The sequence below is a fragment of the Typopeltis vanoorti genome, chromosome 18 (assembly GCF_054136105.1).
Source record: "Typopeltis vanoorti isolate ZY-2024b chromosome 18, IOZ_Tvanoo_1.0, whole genome shotgun sequence".
Classification (NCBI taxonomy): domain Eukaryota; kingdom Metazoa; phylum Arthropoda; class Arachnida; order Uropygi; family Thelyphonidae; genus Typopeltis; species Typopeltis vanoorti.
Genome location: NC_143566.1, coordinates 19,061,154 through 19,083,692, shown reverse-complemented (window position 1 = coordinate 19,083,692; position 22,539 = coordinate 19,061,154). Strand labels below are relative to the sequence as shown.

Below are 22,539 nucleotides of genomic sequence, written 5' to 3'. Positions count from 1 at the left end.
CACAACTCAAAATAATCACTCAACATTCTGACCTTCATATCAATAATCTGGATTGATACGAAGGTCATCTGAATTGGTAATCGTCTGGAGTATACACATATATACAAAGAAACAAACTATGTTACAATACACATACTATGTAAAAGTAACATTAATTAGGACAATTCTAACACTACTGGCTGGACCTCTGCAGAAAAAAAAAACTTTTACATCAAGGCTAGAGCCCTATAATCTGTTTGGCTAGAAATTACTAACAGAAAAATGAACAGAAGTTAGTGTAGACAAGGGATAAGGAACCTGTGGCCCTTAAGGCAGCATGCAACCTTTTTGCATATTTTGTCAGTTATGCATATTCATCATTTACAAATTACATTGTTACTTGACATGTATTATAATTAATTATATTTCATTAAAAAATCATTATGTTTAAAGCACAATGTTAAAAAATCAACCACTTTTATTAATCTAACCACTGTTTTTTTGTTTACTTCATTTAGTAATTTTTTAAAATTTTGTTTGATATAACAAATATATTGAATTATCATAATACGGTATCTCCATGGAGTCTGGAGACACATTGTGAGAGATCCACACTAACATTTATACACAAAACAAACCTATCGTATCTCTCCTTAAAGTTGAGGCACCCAACTAATTTTGGCAACCCATTCCATTCGTTTACTAATCTCCATGCAAAAAATCTAGTCCACATATCCTTACTAACCACACTCTTACACAACTCCCATGGATGATTCCTAACTCTCTGAAAGTTTTTCCACCTGGTAATACTATAAATTAAAGATGCCAAGAAAGTATATTCTTGGTTTAATCCTTTATCCAAGTGTATGGTTACACTAAAACTTTTAACCAAGCTTACACTTGGATAAAGGATTAAACCAAGAATATAACTTCTTGGCATCTTTAATCTCTATATGTCATATATGTAAAACTTTCCTTTGCTTCAATTTTATAAAACTGTTTTAATATCTTAAAGGTTTCTATCATGTCCTCCTCTTCTCTGTCTATCAACCAAACTTTAACTTATACACCCTTAACCTTTCCTCATAGAAGAAAGTTTGAGGATGTGTGGGTTAAAAGTGTTTTCCATAAGCTTATCACAAGTTTGATCACTCATCTCTGAATCCTCTCTACCACCTCCTAATCCCCAAGAAACTGAGGTGACCAAATCTGCATACAGTAGTCAAGATGTAGTCAAACCATAGTCTAATTAAAGAGGGACAATAACCTTAATATCTTTATATGTTAGCGCATTTTTCAACATCCAAGTAATCCTTTGAGCAATTTTACCAACTTTTGCAAGTTGGTAAAATAGCTCAAAGTTGAAGTTGAGAAGGCAATATGCCTTCTCAACTTCAGCTCTCTATCCACCATTATCCCAAAGTCTCTAGCCTCTTCAATTTCCTGCTATCCAGTACCATTAAAGTAATACACAGTAAGCAACTCTTTCAATCCGAAATGCATAACCTTGCATTTTGCAACATTAAATTGACGATCATTGTCCTTTGCCAATTTATTGAAATCATTCTGAGGGATATCTATACTCTCGTCAACCATTGCCCTCCCCAGTTTTACAGAATCAGCAAAAAACTGAATATCCCCCTTCAAATCTTTCTCCATATCACTGATTTATATAGATTGATTTACACACACACATATATTTACACACATATATATATTTACACACACACACACACATATATATAAATATATATATATGATTAGCACTATTAGTTTATTAGTACTATTAGTAGTATTAATTTAGAAAAATGAATATATATATATATATATATTTTTTTTTTTTTTTTCTATTTATTTATTTTTTGAAATAGATTACATGACTATAAGCCAAGAAATAAAAAAAATAGAAACATTATTTTAAGAAAACTGCATTGTTGAATATCTACCTGGATACTGAACAAACAAGGATGGGCTGGCAATTTGGGATTTAACCAACCAAATTGTATTCTTATTGGCTTAAACCAATATAAAAAATGATGGTACAACATGACAAAATTTCATTCTGGCTGGGGCATCGCCCAGTTAAACAAGGCCTCCGTTGTTTTCACCAGGGCAAACAGCGAAAAGTCAGCTACTGGAACAAATCTGAAAGCACATCCCAAATCAACATCACCAGAGTTAAAGATCGGTACTATCAACATAAGAAGCATGAATGGCAAAGAAATGGAGCTAGCTGAGGAATTAGATAAGTACCAGATCAACATAATATGGGTGACTGAAACAAAAAAGACCAAAACTGGTGAGATCTTTCTGAGCAATAAATACAAAATGTTATATTCGGGCAATGACAATCAAGGAAAAGAAAGAGTAGCCATAGTATTCAACACGAAATATGAGTCTAATCTTCTTGAATTGCAAGCAATCTCAAGTAGAGTAATGTGGGCAAATATGAGAATGGGGAACTGGACAATGAGACTTATTTGTGCCTATGGTCCAGAGAAGGCTCTACTAAGGTAGAAGAGTGGAGGAATTTTTTGAGGCTCTAGAGAAAGCTACTGACACAATGAAAAAGGAAAACTTGGTTCTTGTTGGGGATCTAAATAGCAGAGTAGGAAGTGATTGTCAGATATACAAAAATGTTTTAGGAAAATTTGGAGAAAAGAGCAAAGCTAATAATAATCTCAAATACCTGTTGGATTTCTGCTCAGGACATGGACGGGTTATTATTAACACCATGTTCCAACATAAAAATGTGCACAAATTCACATGGAGAGAAGAGGCTAGGAATAAGAAAAGTCTCATTGACTATGTTATTGTTGATAGTGATGTTTTCTCCGTGGTGCAGGACACAAGAGTGTGCAGAGGATTTGAAATTGGAAGTGATCAGTATTTAGTCTTGAGCAGCAGGATAAAATTGAATTTCATATTGAAAAGAATGCCATGTAAGAAAGTTAAAAAGCGAATAAAAGTTGAGCAGCTCTCAGATGTGAACTGTAGACTAAAATACACAAAGATTATTGAAGAAAAAATGAAAGAGTTTGAGAACAAGAACCAAACCTTGCAGATTCAGTGACAAACCTTGAAGAAAACTCTGATTGATACAGGCAGAGATTTATGTGGTGAGGTTGTCTGCAAGGATAGAAAAATCAAAACTCCATGGCAGACACAGGAACTGAAAGAGGCAGTGAAGGAAAGAAGAAAGCATATCAAAAGTTCCTGGCAAATAAGTCAACTTGTGCTCTTAGAGAATACAGAGACAAATGTAAGAAAGCTAAACACCATGTAAAACTAGCTAAACAAAAGTCATGAGAGGACTTTGGCAAGAACATAGAAAATAAATATCAAGAAGGTGGTAAGATATTCTGGTGGTTGTTGAAGAAGCTTAAAAATGGAGGAAAGAGTGCTATAAAAGAAGTTAGAGATGATAAAGGTGACATGTGGAAAGGCAGCAGGAGTAGATCATATTCGACCAGAAAAGCTGAAGTATGGTGGTATAAATGTCTTATGGTGGCTGCACTGCATAGTTCAGAACGCCTGGACAGAGGGACGAATTCCTGATGATTGGAGTAGAGCTCTAATATTACCCATGTATAAAAAGGGAAATAAAACTGAATGTGAGAATTACAGAGGTATTTCCCTACTGAGTGTTCTGTGTAAGATATATGCTAGTATACTTGAGAAACAGTTGAGAAGAATTGTGGAAGAAAAGCTAGGTGAAGAACAAGCTGGATTCAGGCCAAACAGAGGCTGTCAGGATCAGATCTTCACTATAAGACAATTAGTTGAGAAAGTTCGGGAATATAACAAAGATCTGTATTTAAGTTCTGTCGATCTGGAAAAGGCATACCACAAGGTGCCAAGAGAGAAGCTATTCAATACGCTACAGTTATATGGTGTCAATGGGGCATTATATCAAGCAATACTTTGTCTTTATTTGAGTTGCAAGTCAGAAGTTAGAATTAAAGGAAGTACAGGAAGATGGTTTAATGTTAAATCTGGTGTCAGACAAGGATGTACATTATCCCCTCTGTTATTCATTATCTATATGGATCACATTATGAAGGAAAGTGGTATTAAACATGATATCAAAATTGGAGATGTTAATGTCAGCTCTTTGCTTTATGCGGATGATGTTATACTTCTAAATAAATCAGCTACAAGTTTGCAACATTACCTGACTAAATTGAATAACTGTTGTAATAGATATGGTATGAAGGTCAACAATAAAAAGACAAAAACAATGAAAATAGGCAGAATCATTGAAAATGTCAACTGTGTTGTGAATGGAGAACCTGTGGAACAAGTGAAACATTTCAGCTAGTTAGGCACGATTTTTACTGGAGATGGTAAATTAAATATAGAAATAGACAACAGAATCAGCAAAGCTGGTATTGTAGGAAGTCAATTGAATAAATTCATATGGAATGAGAGAGAAATTATTCGGAACACTAAATTAGCTATATACAAGACAGTGTTTAAACCAGTTTTAACTTATGGATCTGAGAGCTGGGTCAGAAGTAAAACACTTGACCAAAGACTAGAGAATGCAGATATGAGAGTCCTGAGAAAGATTAGAGGCGTAAACAGATGGAATCAATGGCAATATCATATTAAAAACGAAGATATTAGGAAAGAAATTGTCATTGTCGGCATCCAGGAATGCATTAGCAGAACTAATCTGAGGTGGTATGGTCACTTGAACAGAATGGGCGAGGAAAATGACTCAGAGGAAGACCAAGATATAGGTGGATTGATATGGTACAAAGTGCCTTAGATGATAGAAATATAAGATCTGGTAATGATGTTGGAGTCTTGACAAGTAGCAGACTGATTTGGAAGAAAATTTTAGATAGGAAGTTAGTAATGAGGTAAATTTTTCATGTAGTACTATAATATCCTGTACACCCCTTTGAGGGTACATGTCAGGAATTTGATGATGATGATGATGCATAACTAGTTTTATCTTCTTAGAAGACTTCTTTGGGTGCATAACATGAGGGAACTACAAACCAACATTGTGAGAGAAAAAAACCTATACGTCAAAGCGTTAACGTATTAATGGTTGAAGCTCTAAAGCAAGAACAAGAAAAATCATCTAAATCAAAGTTTCAACTCTCTCCTGATAAAATTATTGTAAATAAATCGAGTTACAACCTTTCCACCAATGTTGAAAGGAATATTCTTAATAAGAACTTTAATTTCATGATATCACCAAAATCCATTCCAAACGAGCTGTTACTGATTAAAATAGAAAAAGCTACCTCTTTCCTTCCTACTCAAGAAGCTAATTTACTCCTTATGGAATCCATTATTATCAACAATGCAAAACCTCCTACAGAAAATTGCTCTCCAGCAAAATGTCAAGAAAAAAAAAAAAAAAAAAAAATGCAAAAAAAAAAAGCAAATATATAATTCTTCCAACAGATCAAGGAAACTTCACTGTCATCCTGAATACTGAAGAATATAACAACAAAATGTTCCGATTATTACAAACAGATACTTACTCTATTCGTGACAGAGATCCAACTTGTGAACGCCATACAAACTACCTTCTAAGAACGACTACAGTTTTGTAGAAATATTCGATTCATTCTCTTCGTTCACTTTCTCCTTTAATCCCTCGATTATACGGATTACCAAAAATTCACAAAGAAAATACTCCACTAAGACCAATTGTGGAAGTCATTGATTCACCTACTTATAAACTCTCAAAGTATTTAGCCAAATTCCTAAAATGCTTATTCAGCTTGAGCTCCTCTTTCCTGAAAAATTCGACTGATTTTGTTTTAAGTGTCAAAAACCTACATATTCAAAAAGAAGAAATTATGGCTAGTTTTAATATCTTTTCCCTTTTCACAAATGTGCCTACAGAAGAAGTTCTTGCTCTGTTTGATAAATTATCAAAAAAAAGTAATGTCTTTATTAACCCATTGTGTTACTTCTATTATTTCCAGTTTAAAGACACTATTTACAAACAAAACTTTGGTTTAGCCATCGGCAACACTTAATTGCTCATACTGGCGAATTTACATTTGGAATCGTTTGAAGAAAAAGTTATCTCTTCATTCCCATAGAAACCTACACCCTCTGTCCAAAAAGAAACCGAACTTTTGATAGAAAATAAAACACAGGCCAATTATAATTATTCGAATCATTTATTTCAATCAATATACTCTCCCTCAGCTTCGATACAGCATTTGGCATGGTCAATTAATTCATTAAATGAGTTTTTTAAATAGGTTTTTGGGATACTGTTGAGGGTCGTGATTACTACCACTTGAACGTTTTCAATGGTGTCGTATCGCTTTCCTTTCACTGGCAAATGAAGTTGGGGAAAGAGAAAGAAGTCACAGGATGCAAAATCAGGTGAATACGGCGAGTGATCCAACACACAAAGTTGATTTTTGCTCAAAAACTGTCTCACAATGTTCGAACGATGAGATGGAGCAATCGTGCAAAAGTGACCAGTTGCCTGCATCACGATATTTATGCCCTATGCGATTGATAGCGAATTCTCGCTATCAATCGCTTCAAAACTTCGAGATAAAACTCACATTGACCATTTGGCCATGCGGAACAAATTCTTTGTGAATAATGCCCGTGGAATCATAGAAACAAATCAGCATTGTCTTTACTTTGACTTCTCCAAGCGACTTTTTTTCGGATGCCCTCTTCTGGTGGTCTCCACTTAGCACACTCATGCTTTGTTTTGGGCTCCTACTCAAAACACTATGTTTTGAGTATGAGCCCGTCATTCGTCACTAGTATGAATCTCCATCATTTGTCACTAGTAACGATCATTTCAAGGAAGTTTGAGTCCTTACGCGTGGTTTTAATGAGGTTCTTGCAGTTTCAATTCGATACTTTTTTTGGTCGTTGGTCAACTTGTGAGGAACAAACCACAAATTCAATTTACAAAGGCCCAAACTCTTGGTCAAAATGTTGTGCACAGTTGATTATGGAATTCCCAATTCATCTTCAATCAATCTCCTGGACGATTTCAGGTTTTTTTTTGATGAAATCACGCACTATTTGGATGTTAACTTCGCTCAGTCCAGTTTTTGAATGGCCCAGCTTTTCGTCGTCCTCAAGCATCTCACGACCACTTTGAAATCGCTTAAACTACTCGTAAACCTGAGTATGGGATAAGCATTCATCACCTATGCTTTTTGAAGCATTTGATGCGTTTTGGTAAAACTTTTACCAAGTTTAACACAAAATTCAATCACAGCTCTCTGTTTGAAACTCATTTTCCGACCATTTGTCAAACACACTGTCACTCTTGGCACTATAACTCGGCTTCTAATGAAACAAATGTCATAAACAGTTAACACAACACTAATGAAGGTTGCCGCTTTCGACAACAAAAAGATACAACAGGTGGCGTCACTAGTTTCTTCTATTTTCAAAAAGTTCCGTTTCTTTTTGGACAGAGGGTGTAGATTGTGGAAAAGATGTATTGATGACATCTTCCTAATCTGGAGTCATGAACCTAAGTTTTTTTTAAAGAATTTCCTAGACAACCTTAACAGTCAACACTCAAAAATGCAATTTGCTGCAGAATTAGAGACCGATGGCTCTCTTCTGTTCCAGGAAACCAACTCACACCAATAGATATCTCCATGTGCAGTCCCATCACTATCCATCTCAAAAACTCAGCATTATTTCTAAGCTAGGCAAATGCTCGCTCCATCCTCTGTGAAGAAGAAGATATTAACAAAGAACTTCAATTTCTTTTTACAATCTTTCAGAGCAAAATGGTTATTCAAAACAAACAGTTAATAAACTACTATTTAATTCACATCCTTGCTATAACTGTAGACAGAAATAGTGAAAAAGGTTACATATCCCTACCATATATCAGTTCTGTTCTGTTAAAATTTTTAAAACATATAACATCCAGACTTCTTTCACTCCTCTACTTAAACTCTATTCCTTGTTCAGTATGCCCAAGCAAAACATAACCCTGAAATATCTCAGTGTTTACCATATTTGATGCAACTGCAACATGCCATATTTTGGCCAGACAGAAAAATTCATCAAATTACGTTTAGAGGAACATAAAAGAGACGTCATATACGGCACCATAGCAAGTGCTCTGTCAAACAACATCCTGAATTCTGCTGACACTAACGACAAAAACTAACATTCATCCAGTCATATGGGACAAATCGGAAAATATCTTTCTATACTATGATGAACTGTAAAGAAATGTAGAATCTAAAGAAATATATCTGAACAATAACCTCAGAAATTCTCAGATTGTCATAGCACTGCTATCCAACATTGGCATTCACGAGACCTTGAAAGCATGCTCAACAATGAAGAGATAACCAGAACAGCTTCAAAAGTTAATACGTTAATGCTTTAATGTATAGATTTTTTTTTCTCTTGCAATGTTTGTTGGTAGTTCCCTCATGTTATGCACCCGAAAATATCTTCTAAGAAGACAAAACTAGTTGTGCAGTTTACTTAAATTAAAATAGTGTTTCTATTTTTTACCTCTCAGTCATTTAATCTATTTAAAAAAATATGTCTCTCAGCCAAGTAAATCAGTTATCTCTCTCTCTCTCTCACACACACACACACACACACACACACACACACACACATTCCATTTATGAGAGACTCACCTATAGGCACATCACTTCCATGTGTGGTGTGCACAGATGAGGGCTAAGATAAAATCTTATTGATTTTTTTTTTTTGAAGAGCTGTAGGTTGCAGTTGTTTGGGAATACTTCTTGAGGAAGGCTTGAAAAGTGTTTAAATCATTAAACACTTTTAATACTGTAATGATTAATCATTTTCAGAAATAAATCAATCGCATTCAATAATTGTTTAAAAGTTTTTATGTTCAGCAATCTGTGGGACATTTTTTTTTTCTGTAATGCAAAATATATTTTTATACCTAAAAAGTCCTCTTAAACACATCATAAACATTAGGTTCATAGTACAAAAATTAATACAGGCATAACCTGATCTTCTGCAATAAGTTGGTTCCAGATGGTGATCTAGAACCCAACATACAAGGGTGGTCTGAAAGGGTCTTGGCCTAACAATGAAAAAATGAATTTATAATTTCAAAATTATTTTTATTTTTTAACATAATCTTCCTTAAGACTAATACATTTATTCCAGCAATGCTGCAGCACCATTATCTTGTCCCTGTAGGTAAAGGGTATTTTGCAGATCGGTAAGATCTGCAAAATACCCTTCTACAGCTGCAATCACCTCTTCATTCAAAGTAAAACGAGTACCAGCAAGGAAGAGTTTTAGTTTTGGTAAGAGATAAAAGTCAGAGGGAGCCAAATCTGGGGAATAGGATGGATGTTCCAACAATTCATAGCGCAGATCCCTTAATTTTCCCATTGCCAAAAAAACACCTTTGTGGACAGGTGCATTGTCCTGATGAAAGATGATTTATTTTTTTCTTCTGCAAACCAGGTCTTTTCTAATGAATTTTTTCGTCTAGTCTGATTAAAAGATCGGAATAATATTCTCCGGTTATTGTTTTATCCTTTTCAAGATAATTAATAAACAAAATGCCTTTAGCATCCCAAAACACCGATGCTATGGCCTTTCCTGCTGATGGAATCGACTTTGTCTTCTTTGGCGCTGAACAACGGCTTCTGTCCACTGTTTTGACTGCAGTTTGGATTCTAGTGTGTAATGGTGAATCAAAGTCTCATCCATAGTAATAAATCGATGCACAAAATCAGTTTTATTCTTGTTAAAATGCTCCAAACACTGTTCTGAGATTTTCATGCGAGTACATTTTTGATCTGCTGTGAGCAAGTGTGGCACCCATCTTATGCAAAACTTTTTCATTAGCAATTCTTCATGAAAAATATATCCTACGTGTTCTTTTGAAATGCCTATAGTGTCAGCAATTTCGCGCACTCTGACTCGCCAGTCATCCAATACCATATCGTGCACTTGATCAATGATTTCTGGTGTTGTTACACTTTTTGGACGTCCTTCACGTAGATCATCTTCCAGGCTGGTACGGCCACATTTAAACTCGGCAGCCCTTTTCTTAATTGTTGAAAATGAAGGAGAAAAGTGCCCATAAACTTTTATGAACTTCGAATGAATTTCTTTTGGTGTTAAACCTTCTTTTACAAAGAATTTTATAACTGCACGATACTCAATTTTATCAATTTCAAGGGATACAGACAACACTTTTACTTCAGACAGCTGAAGTAAAAGTGATTTCCAGATAGAATGACTTGCTTAGAATTTTTTGATAGAATGACTTGCAATTTCACAAGGATGCTTATGACAGATGTACCAACTTAGAAATTTAATAACATAAAAACATTAATAACGTTTTTATGTTATTAAACTATTACATGCATCCTATTTGTGTGTAAATGATATATATAAAGCATTTATTTATATCAGATAGACAAACAAAAAAGTTATTCTGAATAACTTTGCTTAAGGAAACACACCAACCAGTTTGGTAATCAATCTATACCATTAAGTTTTTTCATTTTGGCAATACAGTTTTTTTTGTTTACAGACGACTGTAGTATTAACTAGTGTAGTGCTTTTCACTTTACTTGGAAATTTATCTTTGTTTTTTTAACAACTGTAACAACAGTATGTGAGATAAGTTTAGTCTATGACCTGTTTCAGTTTTTGATATACCATAATCACTAAATTCGATCATTTTAATCTTAGTATATAATGTATTAAGTTAATAGTTTTCTTTTCACTGGAGCAACATCACCCTTATTTTGAATTTTATCTGCCATTGTTAACAATAAAATAAAATAATAAGTTATAAACAATTTAAAATTCACAGCAAAACATCAAAATCCAGAGATGTAGCAAGCAACAATGTTGTGTATATCGAGTTCACAAATGCTATGCATCACTTGACTGAAGACAGTGTTGTGTTGGTAAAACTGTCATATGAGAGAATGTGACACATCACATAAATGGACATTGGTCGTAATTGTAAAGCATCATACTAGCAGACTGTTGTAAAAAAAAACGTCATAAGGTGGGTGTATTACTGTAATTGAAGATTAGTTGAATAAAAAAAATAACTTTTATTCATAGAATTTTTGCTCTAAATATGATAGCATGTGAGGTAAGTTTTCTAGAGGATAACTTTCTTCTGGCATTACCAGTTTATTAGATCCCTTGCACCTATGGTTTACTTTTACTTCTGGACAATTTTTAAGATCTGTTCATCACAAGGAACATAAAAATTACATCAGGTACCTGGACTTCTGGGGCATGTTACCATTTCAAAGCAAAAAAAATCGCATATAAAAATATTTTCATAAGATTATGTTCCTCATGGAAAAACAAAAAGGCACTGTTCTAATCCAAACAGAGCCTATGGACTGTATATATTCCTGCTGTGTGATGTGTGCTTAACACTGCTCACTATGCTGTGTGTGTGTGTGTGTGTGTGTGTTTATTTTAAATCAATACCACGAGAGATCCCAACTATAATTCAACTCATGACTTCATATACTTTAGATGACTACAGTATGCTAAGTTAGAATTTTATGAATAAAATTTTATTTTCCAAGTAATAATCCACAGTTATTTTTTATAATGCTTTCTATATATATATATATATATATATATATATATATATATATATATATATATATATATATATATATATATATATATATATATATTCTTTATAATCCTGGCTGATAATCCAAACTGCATTCTTCCAGCTTTAATGACACATACACTAAAAATAACAGAACAGTCAAAGTGGAGCAGAATCTCCACATATCACAAATGCGTGTGGAACATAAAGAAACATATTAAAGTTTAATTTCAAACATACTTTTCTCCTAAAGATAAAGCACAGAGAAAGCTTTGGAATTTCATATATAAGCATGGAGCTTTTTGAACAAAAGCAAAATTAAACGAACCTGAAGATCAAAATCATCATTTTGAACAAGAAAGTTTGCTTCTGAGGGTCAAAAACACGAAGATGCTATGAATTTTTTTTTTTTGGAACATGTAAGGAAACAAATTATGTATCAGAGATGAAAGAAAACAGCACAGCAACCAATTTAATTGAAAAGTCAAAAGAGGATGAAAAATTATGAAAGAAAAAAAAAATCAAGAATTATGTGACTGAAGAAATTTCTAGCTTGTAGTTCTTCATAAGTTACCAAAGTTAAATGAATAGCAATTATGAGAATGACAAACCATTCTAAAATTGCAATAATGAAGTCCACTCTGAAAACATGATGGATATACAAATCTGCTGAGAAAAAAATATACTTACCAATGATCCCATACACGGCGTTTTGATGAGCTTGTGACATTTTTTGTGTATCATTAGTTTGCAGTTTATGCATTTGAACCCTTGCCTTCCTAGACCCCAAATACGATCATTACAAAAGGCACAAAATGCTCTCTATAAAAAATGTAAATAAAGAAAAGAGCGGTAAATTAAAAATAAGCACTAAAACATTTTACTTATATGTGAAACCATAACTGAAATGTGAAAATATTAGTGAATCTGTATGAAATCAAAAATTCTACATGCAAAACAAAAACTAAACATCATGCATTAAAGGTGTATAATGATACTGTGCACAAATATGTAGTATAATATCCTTTCTTGTATTTATACCAAAGCAATTTATTTTGGGCTATAAATAATAACTGTGCTATTAATAATATCACAATTATTATCTGCTGGCCTAGTAGGCCAAGTAGATGGGTCTGCTTTCCAGTCAAAAGGCTGTGGATTCAAATCTCACGTCACATGGTTATGTTAACGTTCTGTAGGTTAATTCCAGTGTCTGGTTTGAGACCACCATGCATACTAGGGTAGCTTGCAAGAGTATCATATTTGGTCACTAGAGTAAAGAGTTTATAGATTATGTAATTCGTAGCCAACAAGAAACTTATGTACTACATACATTTATGGCCTGTTTATGAGTGGGATTCCCATTAAAAAAAATAATTATTATTATATAATGTTAACTTGCAACTGAAGTTTGATTAATCTGAGCAAAAGCTATACATACCTTTAAGAAAGACCACTTTAAAACAAGTTATTATTAATGAAAGGTGTTTACAGCAAAGCTTAATTGGAATGGAGAACCCTTTTACTTATCAAAGTTGTAGGGACTATGTTTGAAAAGGTAACGTAAATTGCCAAAAAATAAGTAGTCATGAAATTATATTTAATATATCAGAAGATGTATGAAGCTTTAGACATCTCTGAATGTTTTGGAGATGAAAACAATGTTACATTTAGTATGGAATTTGTTAATCATGATGAAACACAGAATCAGATTTGAAGTAACATAAAAATATAGAACCAATAAATAAGATGAAATGGCAAGAATGAAAAAGAAAATGATACACAACAATAACATACAAATTACAGAGTAAAGAAGAAAAGCATATAGAATTAAAACCTGTAAAGAATGCATGACAAGCCAGCAGTATGATGATGTGTTGGCCATTTCAGAGAAATCAGATAATAGCTAATGTGAAAACTAGCTGTGAGTTTGTCATGCAGTTAACTGAATAATGTGTTAAGTGGAATTAAGTTGGTTTCAGAGTGACATGAAGTAGTTTATTTAATTGCCATGAAAGTGAGATAGGATTCTATGTTTATAGCATGCTTGTCAGGTCTTATAGCCATACATTCAAAGAAAAGTAATTGTCTTCCATTTTCTTAGAAATCATTAATGATAATTTTCACAATTTGAGGGATGTGCTTCAGTTGTAAAGTAAGTAGTGACTGCAATGGTGGGATTCCTGTTTATATTATTTTCATTTGTTTGTGTTTTATCTTTGCTGTGGGATGTAGACAGTCAGGTATAAGAATATTATAATCATAGGAATGTTCAATTACTTATGATTTTGAAGAAAGGATGGTGGAACCAATATAAGAAATAATACAGCCAGATTGGCCATTAAATGAATATAAACACTGTGCAGTGATAATATACTAGATACTGTTGATGTGGTTTTAAGTTTTATTTTATTTATTTATTTATTATATTACTCCCACACACAAAAAGCAGAAGAGTCTATAGCAATAAGCCAGGAGTTGGAATAGAGTAATCTATTAATATTCTTCTTGAACTGTTGGGAGGATTATAGCCCTTTGGAAATGCATCACAGGGGAGTCTTTCATTCTATCCACCTCTGTTCTGTAGAACAGAGGTGGATAGAATGAAAGATAACTAGAAGTAACATGTTCAGTGAGTATGCATAGTTTGACTGTAAAGGAATGTTGAGCAGCTTTTGCTCAAGTTCCTGTGAATCTGGCAGAAATGGAAAACACAATGGATAGTTCTGCTGAACTATTCATGTCTATGGAAATATCTCCAAAAAGACACAGAGCAGAAACTGATCTTTGGGAAAGTGGCTGAAAAAGTCTGTAAGAGATGTGTCATTAATCAACGAAAACTGTCCTTTTCTAAACAGCATCAAGAATTTTTAGGAACGTCTTAGGTGCAACACCTCAAACATGAGAGCAGAATTCCAAGATTGGCCAGATTTGGGATTTATACAGAGTAAGTAACAGTTCAGAGAAATACCATCTTAAGCAGAAAAAGATGCTAAGTTCTTTGGAAGCTGGTGATGCTACAGAAATGATATAACCAGGAAAGGTTTGGAGCAAGAACTATCCAGAAAAGAGAGAATTGGTTTTAACTGTTAAGCTGAGCATTACCAAATGGAGAAGATCTGAGGTCTTTTTTTTTTGCAAAGAAAACAAGCAAAACTATGTATTGGAAGCATTGAAATAATGAAATGTTTTCACCCTAATCAAGGAAACTGTAGGGATCAGTATTGGGGGGGGGGGGGGTACATTTCTGATAAACACCTAGAACAAAAATGATATTAAAGCAACTGATATAACTACAAGAATGAACATATCTTAAAAACTTTTAACTCCCATGTTTCATCAAATTGTAATAATTTGTAATTTTTATTTCTGGATATATAACAGGGGCGACCAACTACGCATCCTTTTGGAGCCAAAATAATTCATGTAAGATTTAGAAGAGCCACAACCTTTGACTGATGCGATGGTACGGGAGTAAGTGAGTGTGTGCATGGCGAGGTTGTAACAAGCTTGGACTAATTACACACCTAATTTTAAGGAGCTTACTAATAAAATGGATACAAGGAAAGCCTCTACTAATAAATAACTAAAATTATTGTGTTTCGACTAAAATTATTCTAATTGTTCAAAGTAAACACCATTTAATGTGTTTCGAATTAAACTTTTTTATTGCAGTAATTTTTATCAGCCCTGTTTTTCTCTCTCTTTTTTTATTTTGTTCCTCTTTTTGTTGTCTCCTCTTCTCTTTTTGTTATTTTTTTCTGGTAGATTGCAAAGAGCTGCGTGTGCAAGCCACATGCGGCTCGCAAGCCATGTTGTGGCCAGTCCCGATTTATAAGAAGACATGCCAGAGGTGTTGAAAAAAAATTCAAAAACACAGAGGTGCAGATGATCATCCGGTTCTTCATGCTGAAAGAAAAGAGTGCAACTGAGATTCACCAAACTTTGTTTTAGACTTTAGGGGACTGTGCCCCAGCATATACAACAGTTGCCCACAGGTTAGGAAGACCTTCAAAAGCAATCACAACTGAAAACATGGTTACAGTATATACCATGATCCTTGACAATAGACAAATACCAGCAAAAAACATTGCCAAGACTCTGGGGATATCCAGAGAATGAGTTGGGGTCATTATTCACCAATATCTGAACATACAGAAGCTGTCGGCGAAGTGGGTCCCCAAATGTTTGAATGCCAACCAAAAGAGAGAATGTGTGCTGTCATCTCAAGAGATTTTGGGTCATTTTGAGAAATCAGGTGCAAATTATTTTGGCTCATTATTCTTGTTACTCATGATTGTTGATGAAACATGGCTTCATCACTATGACCCAGAGCCCAAACAACACTCAATGGAGTAGAGACATAGTGGTTCTCCATGGCCAAAGTTCTGAATCCAAAAGTCAGCATGGAAGGTTCCTGCCATTGTCTTTTAGAATATGGATGGTGTAATCCTTACTAAGTACCTCAAAATAGGTGAAACTGTTAAAACAGCAGTTTATTTAATAGCTCTGAGGGAACTGAAGGAAAAACGCCATGGAAAACTGAGCAGATGTGTTGCTTTTAAAAACAATGCACCTGCTCACAGAACCCAACAGATAATACACAACTTGGGCTTTCGATGTCTATCTCACCCACCCTATTTGCCAGACCTGGCCCCATCTGACTATTTCCTATTCCTAAATTTAAAGAAACACTTGAAAGGAACAAAATTTACCACAGATGACGAAGTCATATTTGCAACTGAGGACTGGTTTGTGAAATGAGGGGGAAAGACTTTTTTTTTTTTTGGATTGCAAATGATACAGTTCTGCTTAATTCCTTCATGGTGATTATCACGACTTTTCAGCACACCCTCATATTCATGGCAATTATTGCAAATGACCATGAAGCTTGAGATGTTTGAGCGGTGAAAAGCTTCTCAGATGAGTAGGATGAATGGAGTGTGCCATCACCAGCAAAACTGTGAGTAGGGTTTGCAGTTATAAGATTCGTTTATAAAAATCAGGAAGGGGGGGGGGGGGTAAAATGACATAGCCCTGAGGGAAGCTGGCATTAACAGAAAAGTTCTGTAGTTTATTACTAATGATGAACGCAATTTTGCACTTTGAAAATTCAAAGATGAGACTGATGGCTCGTAAATATTTTGGAAAGGCGAATTTAAAGACCAGAAATGTAATGCAAATAATTTCCTGTATTTGTAGGTTTGTAGTATACTTATCACATCTCACATCTCTATTGCTAATACATAGGGCATCAATGACATATTTATATTTATTTATATATGCAAACCATGTAATCATGTCATCAATGACATGACTGCATGGTTTGCATTTAAATGGATTTGGTGTGACCAAACAGAAAGAGAAAGACTGCTGCTAGAAGGAAAGGCAATGAGTAATGTGTGCAGGAGATAAGAGGTGAAGTAAAAAATCAAGGTGGTGGTGGAACAGGTGAGACTAAATTGCTTATCACTACTGTAAGGGATGAGAAAAAAGGAGTGCAAGATGGACATGGAAATGAGGGGGGTGTCAGGTGGACAGAGAGAGAGAGAGAGTGGATGTCAGAAGCAGTAGTAAAGGGAATTTTTTGAATTTTAGATGGAGCTATACTTCTGCAGTACTTAGATTAAGTGTTATTCCAAGTTTGTCTCTTTTCATATGTATACATTGACAATGGCTATGAAAAAGCCAAAAATTATGTATGTATTAAATAAATATTTTCCTAATTAAGTGTTATTAAGTGGAACAACCTCAGGTTGTGGTGCAGAAGTCCTAAGGTCATCTGCACTAGCCCTCACTTTCTCTACAGCAGAATACTGTATCCCCCATCAGGGAAAGAAGTGCGCACACTAATATAATAGACACCCAGCTAAACTCTATCATGCACACAATTAGTGGGAAACTGAGAAGCACCCTTCTCCCCTGGCTGCCTGTCCTATCTAACATTGCTCCACCAAATATACAGAAGATGACTCGATTAAAGAGTTTAATAAAGTAATAAGCAACCCACTCCTGCCCCTGCAACAGACTCTCATAAATCCACCTAGTCTTTGCCTAAAATCAAGAAATCCTTTCTGGTCCATGAACGAACTCTCTTCAGCTGCCTTACCATCAACACCTGACATGTGGAGAGAACACTGGTCAACAATCTTCCAACAAATGGCTTTCTGGATGAAGATCCCTGTGCTCTGTAGCTGGTTTTGTCCTTCCTAGGAAGATTTGGTCACCTATCAAGAGGATCAGAAATAACCAGGGCAGATGTTGCTACCTACTACATAAATGGAGACTGTCAGACCATCCTTATTGTGACTGTTCCCCCCCCCCATGGGCTAGATGATCACTCATATTGTGAATGACCGTCCAAGGCACCAATTTCATGGTGGTGGCCTCCAGGACATCCACGAAGTGATGAATGAGGCCATGGATTGGCTTTCTGGATTAGATATTGGCCTGTGACTGCTTGTATTCCTTTTGCCATAAGAATAAATAAATAAATCCCATGTATTTGGTCTTCCATGTATGTGTCTATTTCTTGTTCTACTGTTATACTCACAAATCCAGTAAAAGTCTTCAGGACGTTTATAATTGAACAACTGCTACTATGGTATGAAAATCACCAGTAAACATGCCGATAGTGTTGCCATCTATGGTCGAGGCCAAGAACTTTTCAGACCACCCTCGTAAATCAACTACAGGCAGCATTTATAAACGACCGGCATATTAACGAATTTGGCTATGAGAGAAGTTATATAGCATACTGCAATAATGAGCCATGTGTTTGACAAGACAACATTCTACAATATTCAAACATCTTACTCAAGTTTAATAATAAGCAATATAATGTCTGTCTGTGTTGCTTATTATTAAACTTGAGAATTATGAAAATGTATGAAACTAGTAATTAAATAGTAATTTCTTATCAATCAAGTTCTACATAGTACTAGCTAGACACAAAAGCATGGACATATATCAAACCACAGAAACCTTATATCGTTAAAGTAGGATTGAGTTTCACTAGCAATGATATTAGCAAGATTATCTGAACCCCACTGAAGAATAGTTTGGAGACAATTATTTATTATTAGCATACTGACCTGGTTGGCCAAGTGGTTAGCGTATCTGCTCTCCAGCCAAATGGCTGTGGGTTCGAATCCTGCTGTTGACATGGATGTTTGTGATTGTCTGTGGAAATACTAGTGGTGTTACAGTAGATGCCGTTGGTGAATGTGCTGGTGGGAATGAGTGGTGGAGACAGTTGCAGAGTAGGTGCCCTCCCTCGACGAGTCTTTGGACTCTTTGGAGGTGTCACATAATAATAATCAAACCTCCATGGAGTCAAAAGATGGGACGTAGACAGTTTTACACACACACACAAAAAAAAGCTTATCAAACTGTAAACTCATGCAATGTGTCCAAATTCACTACAGTCTAGCAATGCATTCCACTTACCATCCTCTCTCCATAGAAAGAGAACCTGCTCCTCATAATCCTTCTCACACCCTCCTTATACGGTTTCCAGGGATGGTTTTTGTTCTATTCCCCCATCTCCCATTCTATGAAAAATTTCTTCCCCATTATCCCACTAAACAATCCCTTACAAATTTATAAAGTCTCAATCATATCCTCTCTCCTCCACCTATTCACAAGGATTTACATATTTACAAATTTAGCAATGTACAAGTTGATATTCTGGAAGTTTGTGATTTGTATAGTGCAAAAGCTTGTCAAATGAGGATTGCAATGAATGTACCCTCATCAGCAAAACTGTGTATAACCACACTAGAGAAAAATGTTAATACATAGAAGAAAGAGTAGGAAAAAAGAACAGCCTTCATGACTGTATTCACAGTGAGATATCACAGACTATGAATCAGTTATGAATAAGTTTTGAACTTATTCATAACCGATGCACTCATTACTTTAACAGACAAATTGTTCTACTCACTGCTCTGCAAAAGAAATATCCATTAACTTACATACTTTTGCTATACGATTGCCAGAAAGGTGTGTCACTATATTATATTATAACATAGTATAACTAAGATGAAAAAGGGATTTTTATCCCCTTAACTGATCAACCTCACCAGAAAAAAATAGCCGTTTGGCTTTTCATCTTAGTTATACTATGTTATAATATAATATAGTGACACACCTTTCTGGCAATCGTATAGCAAAAGTATGTAAGTTCTTTTCACTTAAACTCTGATATTCTAGGTCTAGCTACTCACTGATGAGACCTTAAAAAAGGTTGAAACCAGTCTGGGTAGTGACCTCTCCTCATAATGTAAAACAGTACTACATCTCCTAAGAGCTGTGTTTTACATTATTAGAAAATATCAAATGAGAGAAAATGGAGCAAGCTCCCAGTAAGGGAGCTTGTTCCACCTTTGCAACGAGTTGCCGTGGTGTGGCACTACCAAGTGGTCACTTACGCTTGGATACGCTGACAGTTCGTCGGCATGAAACGTTCAGATCGTAGTTTCGTTTACTGGCTGAAAAACAATAGGGTATTTTTATCCCCTTAACTGATCAACCTCGCCAGAAAAAAATAGCCGTTTGGCTTTTCATCTTAGTTAGAGAATCCGAGAGATTTGCATTGGGTGTGGAGTACATTGTCTCCATAAAGTAAAGAGTTAAGTTTGATATCTCTGATTTTAATACCAGTTTAATGCCACTTTCTTTCATAATGTGATCTATACAAATTAATAAGAGTGAAGATAGAATATGCATCCTTGTCTCACCCCTGATTTTACATCAAACCATCTTCCTGTATTCCTTCAATTCTAACTGCTAACTTACAAGTTCAATATAGACTATGTATTACTCTGTTTGTGTTTCATTTACCTCATAATTGTAGCGTTTTGAAAAACTTTTCTCTGGACCCCTTGTATGCCTTTACCACATCCATAAAACTTGTACCGATCCTCGTCCTATTCCCATTATTTCTCAACTATTTGTCATAAAGGGAAAATCTGATCTTGACAACCTCTGTTTGGCCTGAACCCAGCTTGTTCTTCTCCAAATTTCTATTCTGCAATTTTTCTCAGCCTCTTCAAGTATGCGTGCATAAATCTTACGTGAAACAGTTAGCAGAAAAATTTATCTATAATTCTCACATTCAGCTTTACCGTATATTCCGGCATATAAGTCGACTTTTCAGCATTGAAAAAAAGTACTACATTTTTTAGGTCGACTTATACGCCGGGTCAAAAACTGATTGCTTTCCAAGAAAAAACTAGTACGTATCATAACTCTGCTAAATTTATTAGCAATATACAAAAAAGGGTAAATAAGTAAAAATATTTCAACTTATATCAAATTCATTTACAGAAAAAATTATTTACATGTTATATAATTATTTATTTACAAAAGAAAATAAGTAGGTAACTACATAATTAAAATTTAATTTTCACTGTCTGAATGTATGAAAAGTTCATTGTACTCTGGTTCTGTAATTTCTTTCGGTATATCGTCATATAAATTATATTTGTTTTCTCCATCAGATACAGCATCAATTTTGTCATCATTGTAAACAAAATCATCTTCCGAGCCATCTAATTTGTTAGATATAGCACATTTCTTAAAAGATTTTATTACTGTATCTGGTTTTATTTCATCCCATGCTTTCACTACCCATTCACACATAGTTACCAAAGACGCATGTTGTATTTGTCCTCCTTTTGTGTAACTTTTCTCTCCTTGCATCCCTGCATTCCACAGTTTTTGTAAACTGTCTTTAAATGGCTTGTTTATACAAACATCCATATTGGTTGCACTAGTGAAGTTAACCACTTGGAATCAGTGCCATATTGGTATTATTCTCTCTTAATAAAGATTTTGTGCTCGCTGTTAAATGGGATGTGAACATGTCCCACACTAAAAGACTGGATTTTTTTTAATGCACCTTGTCGTGTATTCCAAATATTTTTTATCCACAGCTTAACTCCTGCTTCGTCCATCCAACCATTCTCATGAACATGGACAAAAACGTTTCTTGGAATTTTGATCTTTGGCATTGTTTTTCTTTTAAAAATTATCATAGGTTTTAATTTAGTACCATCAGCCATACAAGCAAGTACAACTGTGAAATGTTTTTTTCATGTCCAGTTGTTTTTAAAGAAATAGTTTTACTTCCTTTCAATTCTACTGTTCTATTCCTGATCATGTCAAACATAACTGGAGTTTCATCCATATTTCCAATTTGAGACAATAAATAATTTTTTTGCTTTCTTTCAGCAAATATAAATCTTTGAAAACTTAATAACGTATCATCCAAATCCTTTGGCAGCTTCTGTGCGATTTTCGTTTTTAGTCGAAGCACTAAATTTTTCCTTTCCATAAGCCGGCTACACCAACTAACTGTAGCTTTGAAGTTTTTGCTGTCCTTTTTATTTGCTTTGCCCCACACTTCAAAGCAAATAAACAAATATTATTTCTTGTTATAACGAGTCCATTTTGACGATTTTCTCGAACCAAATCCACAACATTATTTTCCAAAATAGGCCACTTGCAAATTCCTTTCTGTAATGCGCACTTATTTTTTGGCATTTTCATTATTAAAGTTTAATTTTTTCTCCAATTGCAAACTAGTTTTTCATTTACTCCGAACTGACATGCAGCAACACATTTAGTATTTTCTTTTGCAAATTTAATCACTTTGCACTTAAAACTCGCGTCATATTTAATTCTCTTAAAAGGAGCCATTGCACTTTAGTTCACTATTGGCCAACTGGTCAATACGAAAAAGGAATTTTCCGAGTCGACTTATACAACGAGTATACTATAAAAACTCAAATAAACTCAAAAAAATTCCAATATCGACTTGTACGCTGGAATATATGGTATTTTTATTTATTTTTTATAGATGGCAACAATATGAACTCTGCTCCAATTATCTGGAATTTGACCTGCTGACCAGTCCCACTGAATTATGCAGTGTAGTCAATACAAAACTTTTATACCACACACACACA

At 34.6% G+C, this 22,539-nt stretch overlaps 1 protein-coding gene across 2 annotated transcripts in view; it reads right to left on the bottom strand.

Annotated features, from left to right (window-relative positions):
* The window catches only part of aPKC (protein kinase C iota type), a 380,150-nt gene that overhangs the window by 216,307 nt on the left and 141,304 nt on the right, over nt 1-22,539 (bottom strand). For both annotated transcript variants that reach the window (XM_090408542.1, XM_090408543.1), the window contains one exon: nt 12,257-12,388. In XM_090408542.1, coding sequence (XP_090264668.1) covers nt 12,257-12,388 — 132 coding nt within the window. The remainder of the gene's footprint in view (nt 1-12,256; nt 12,389-22,539) is intronic.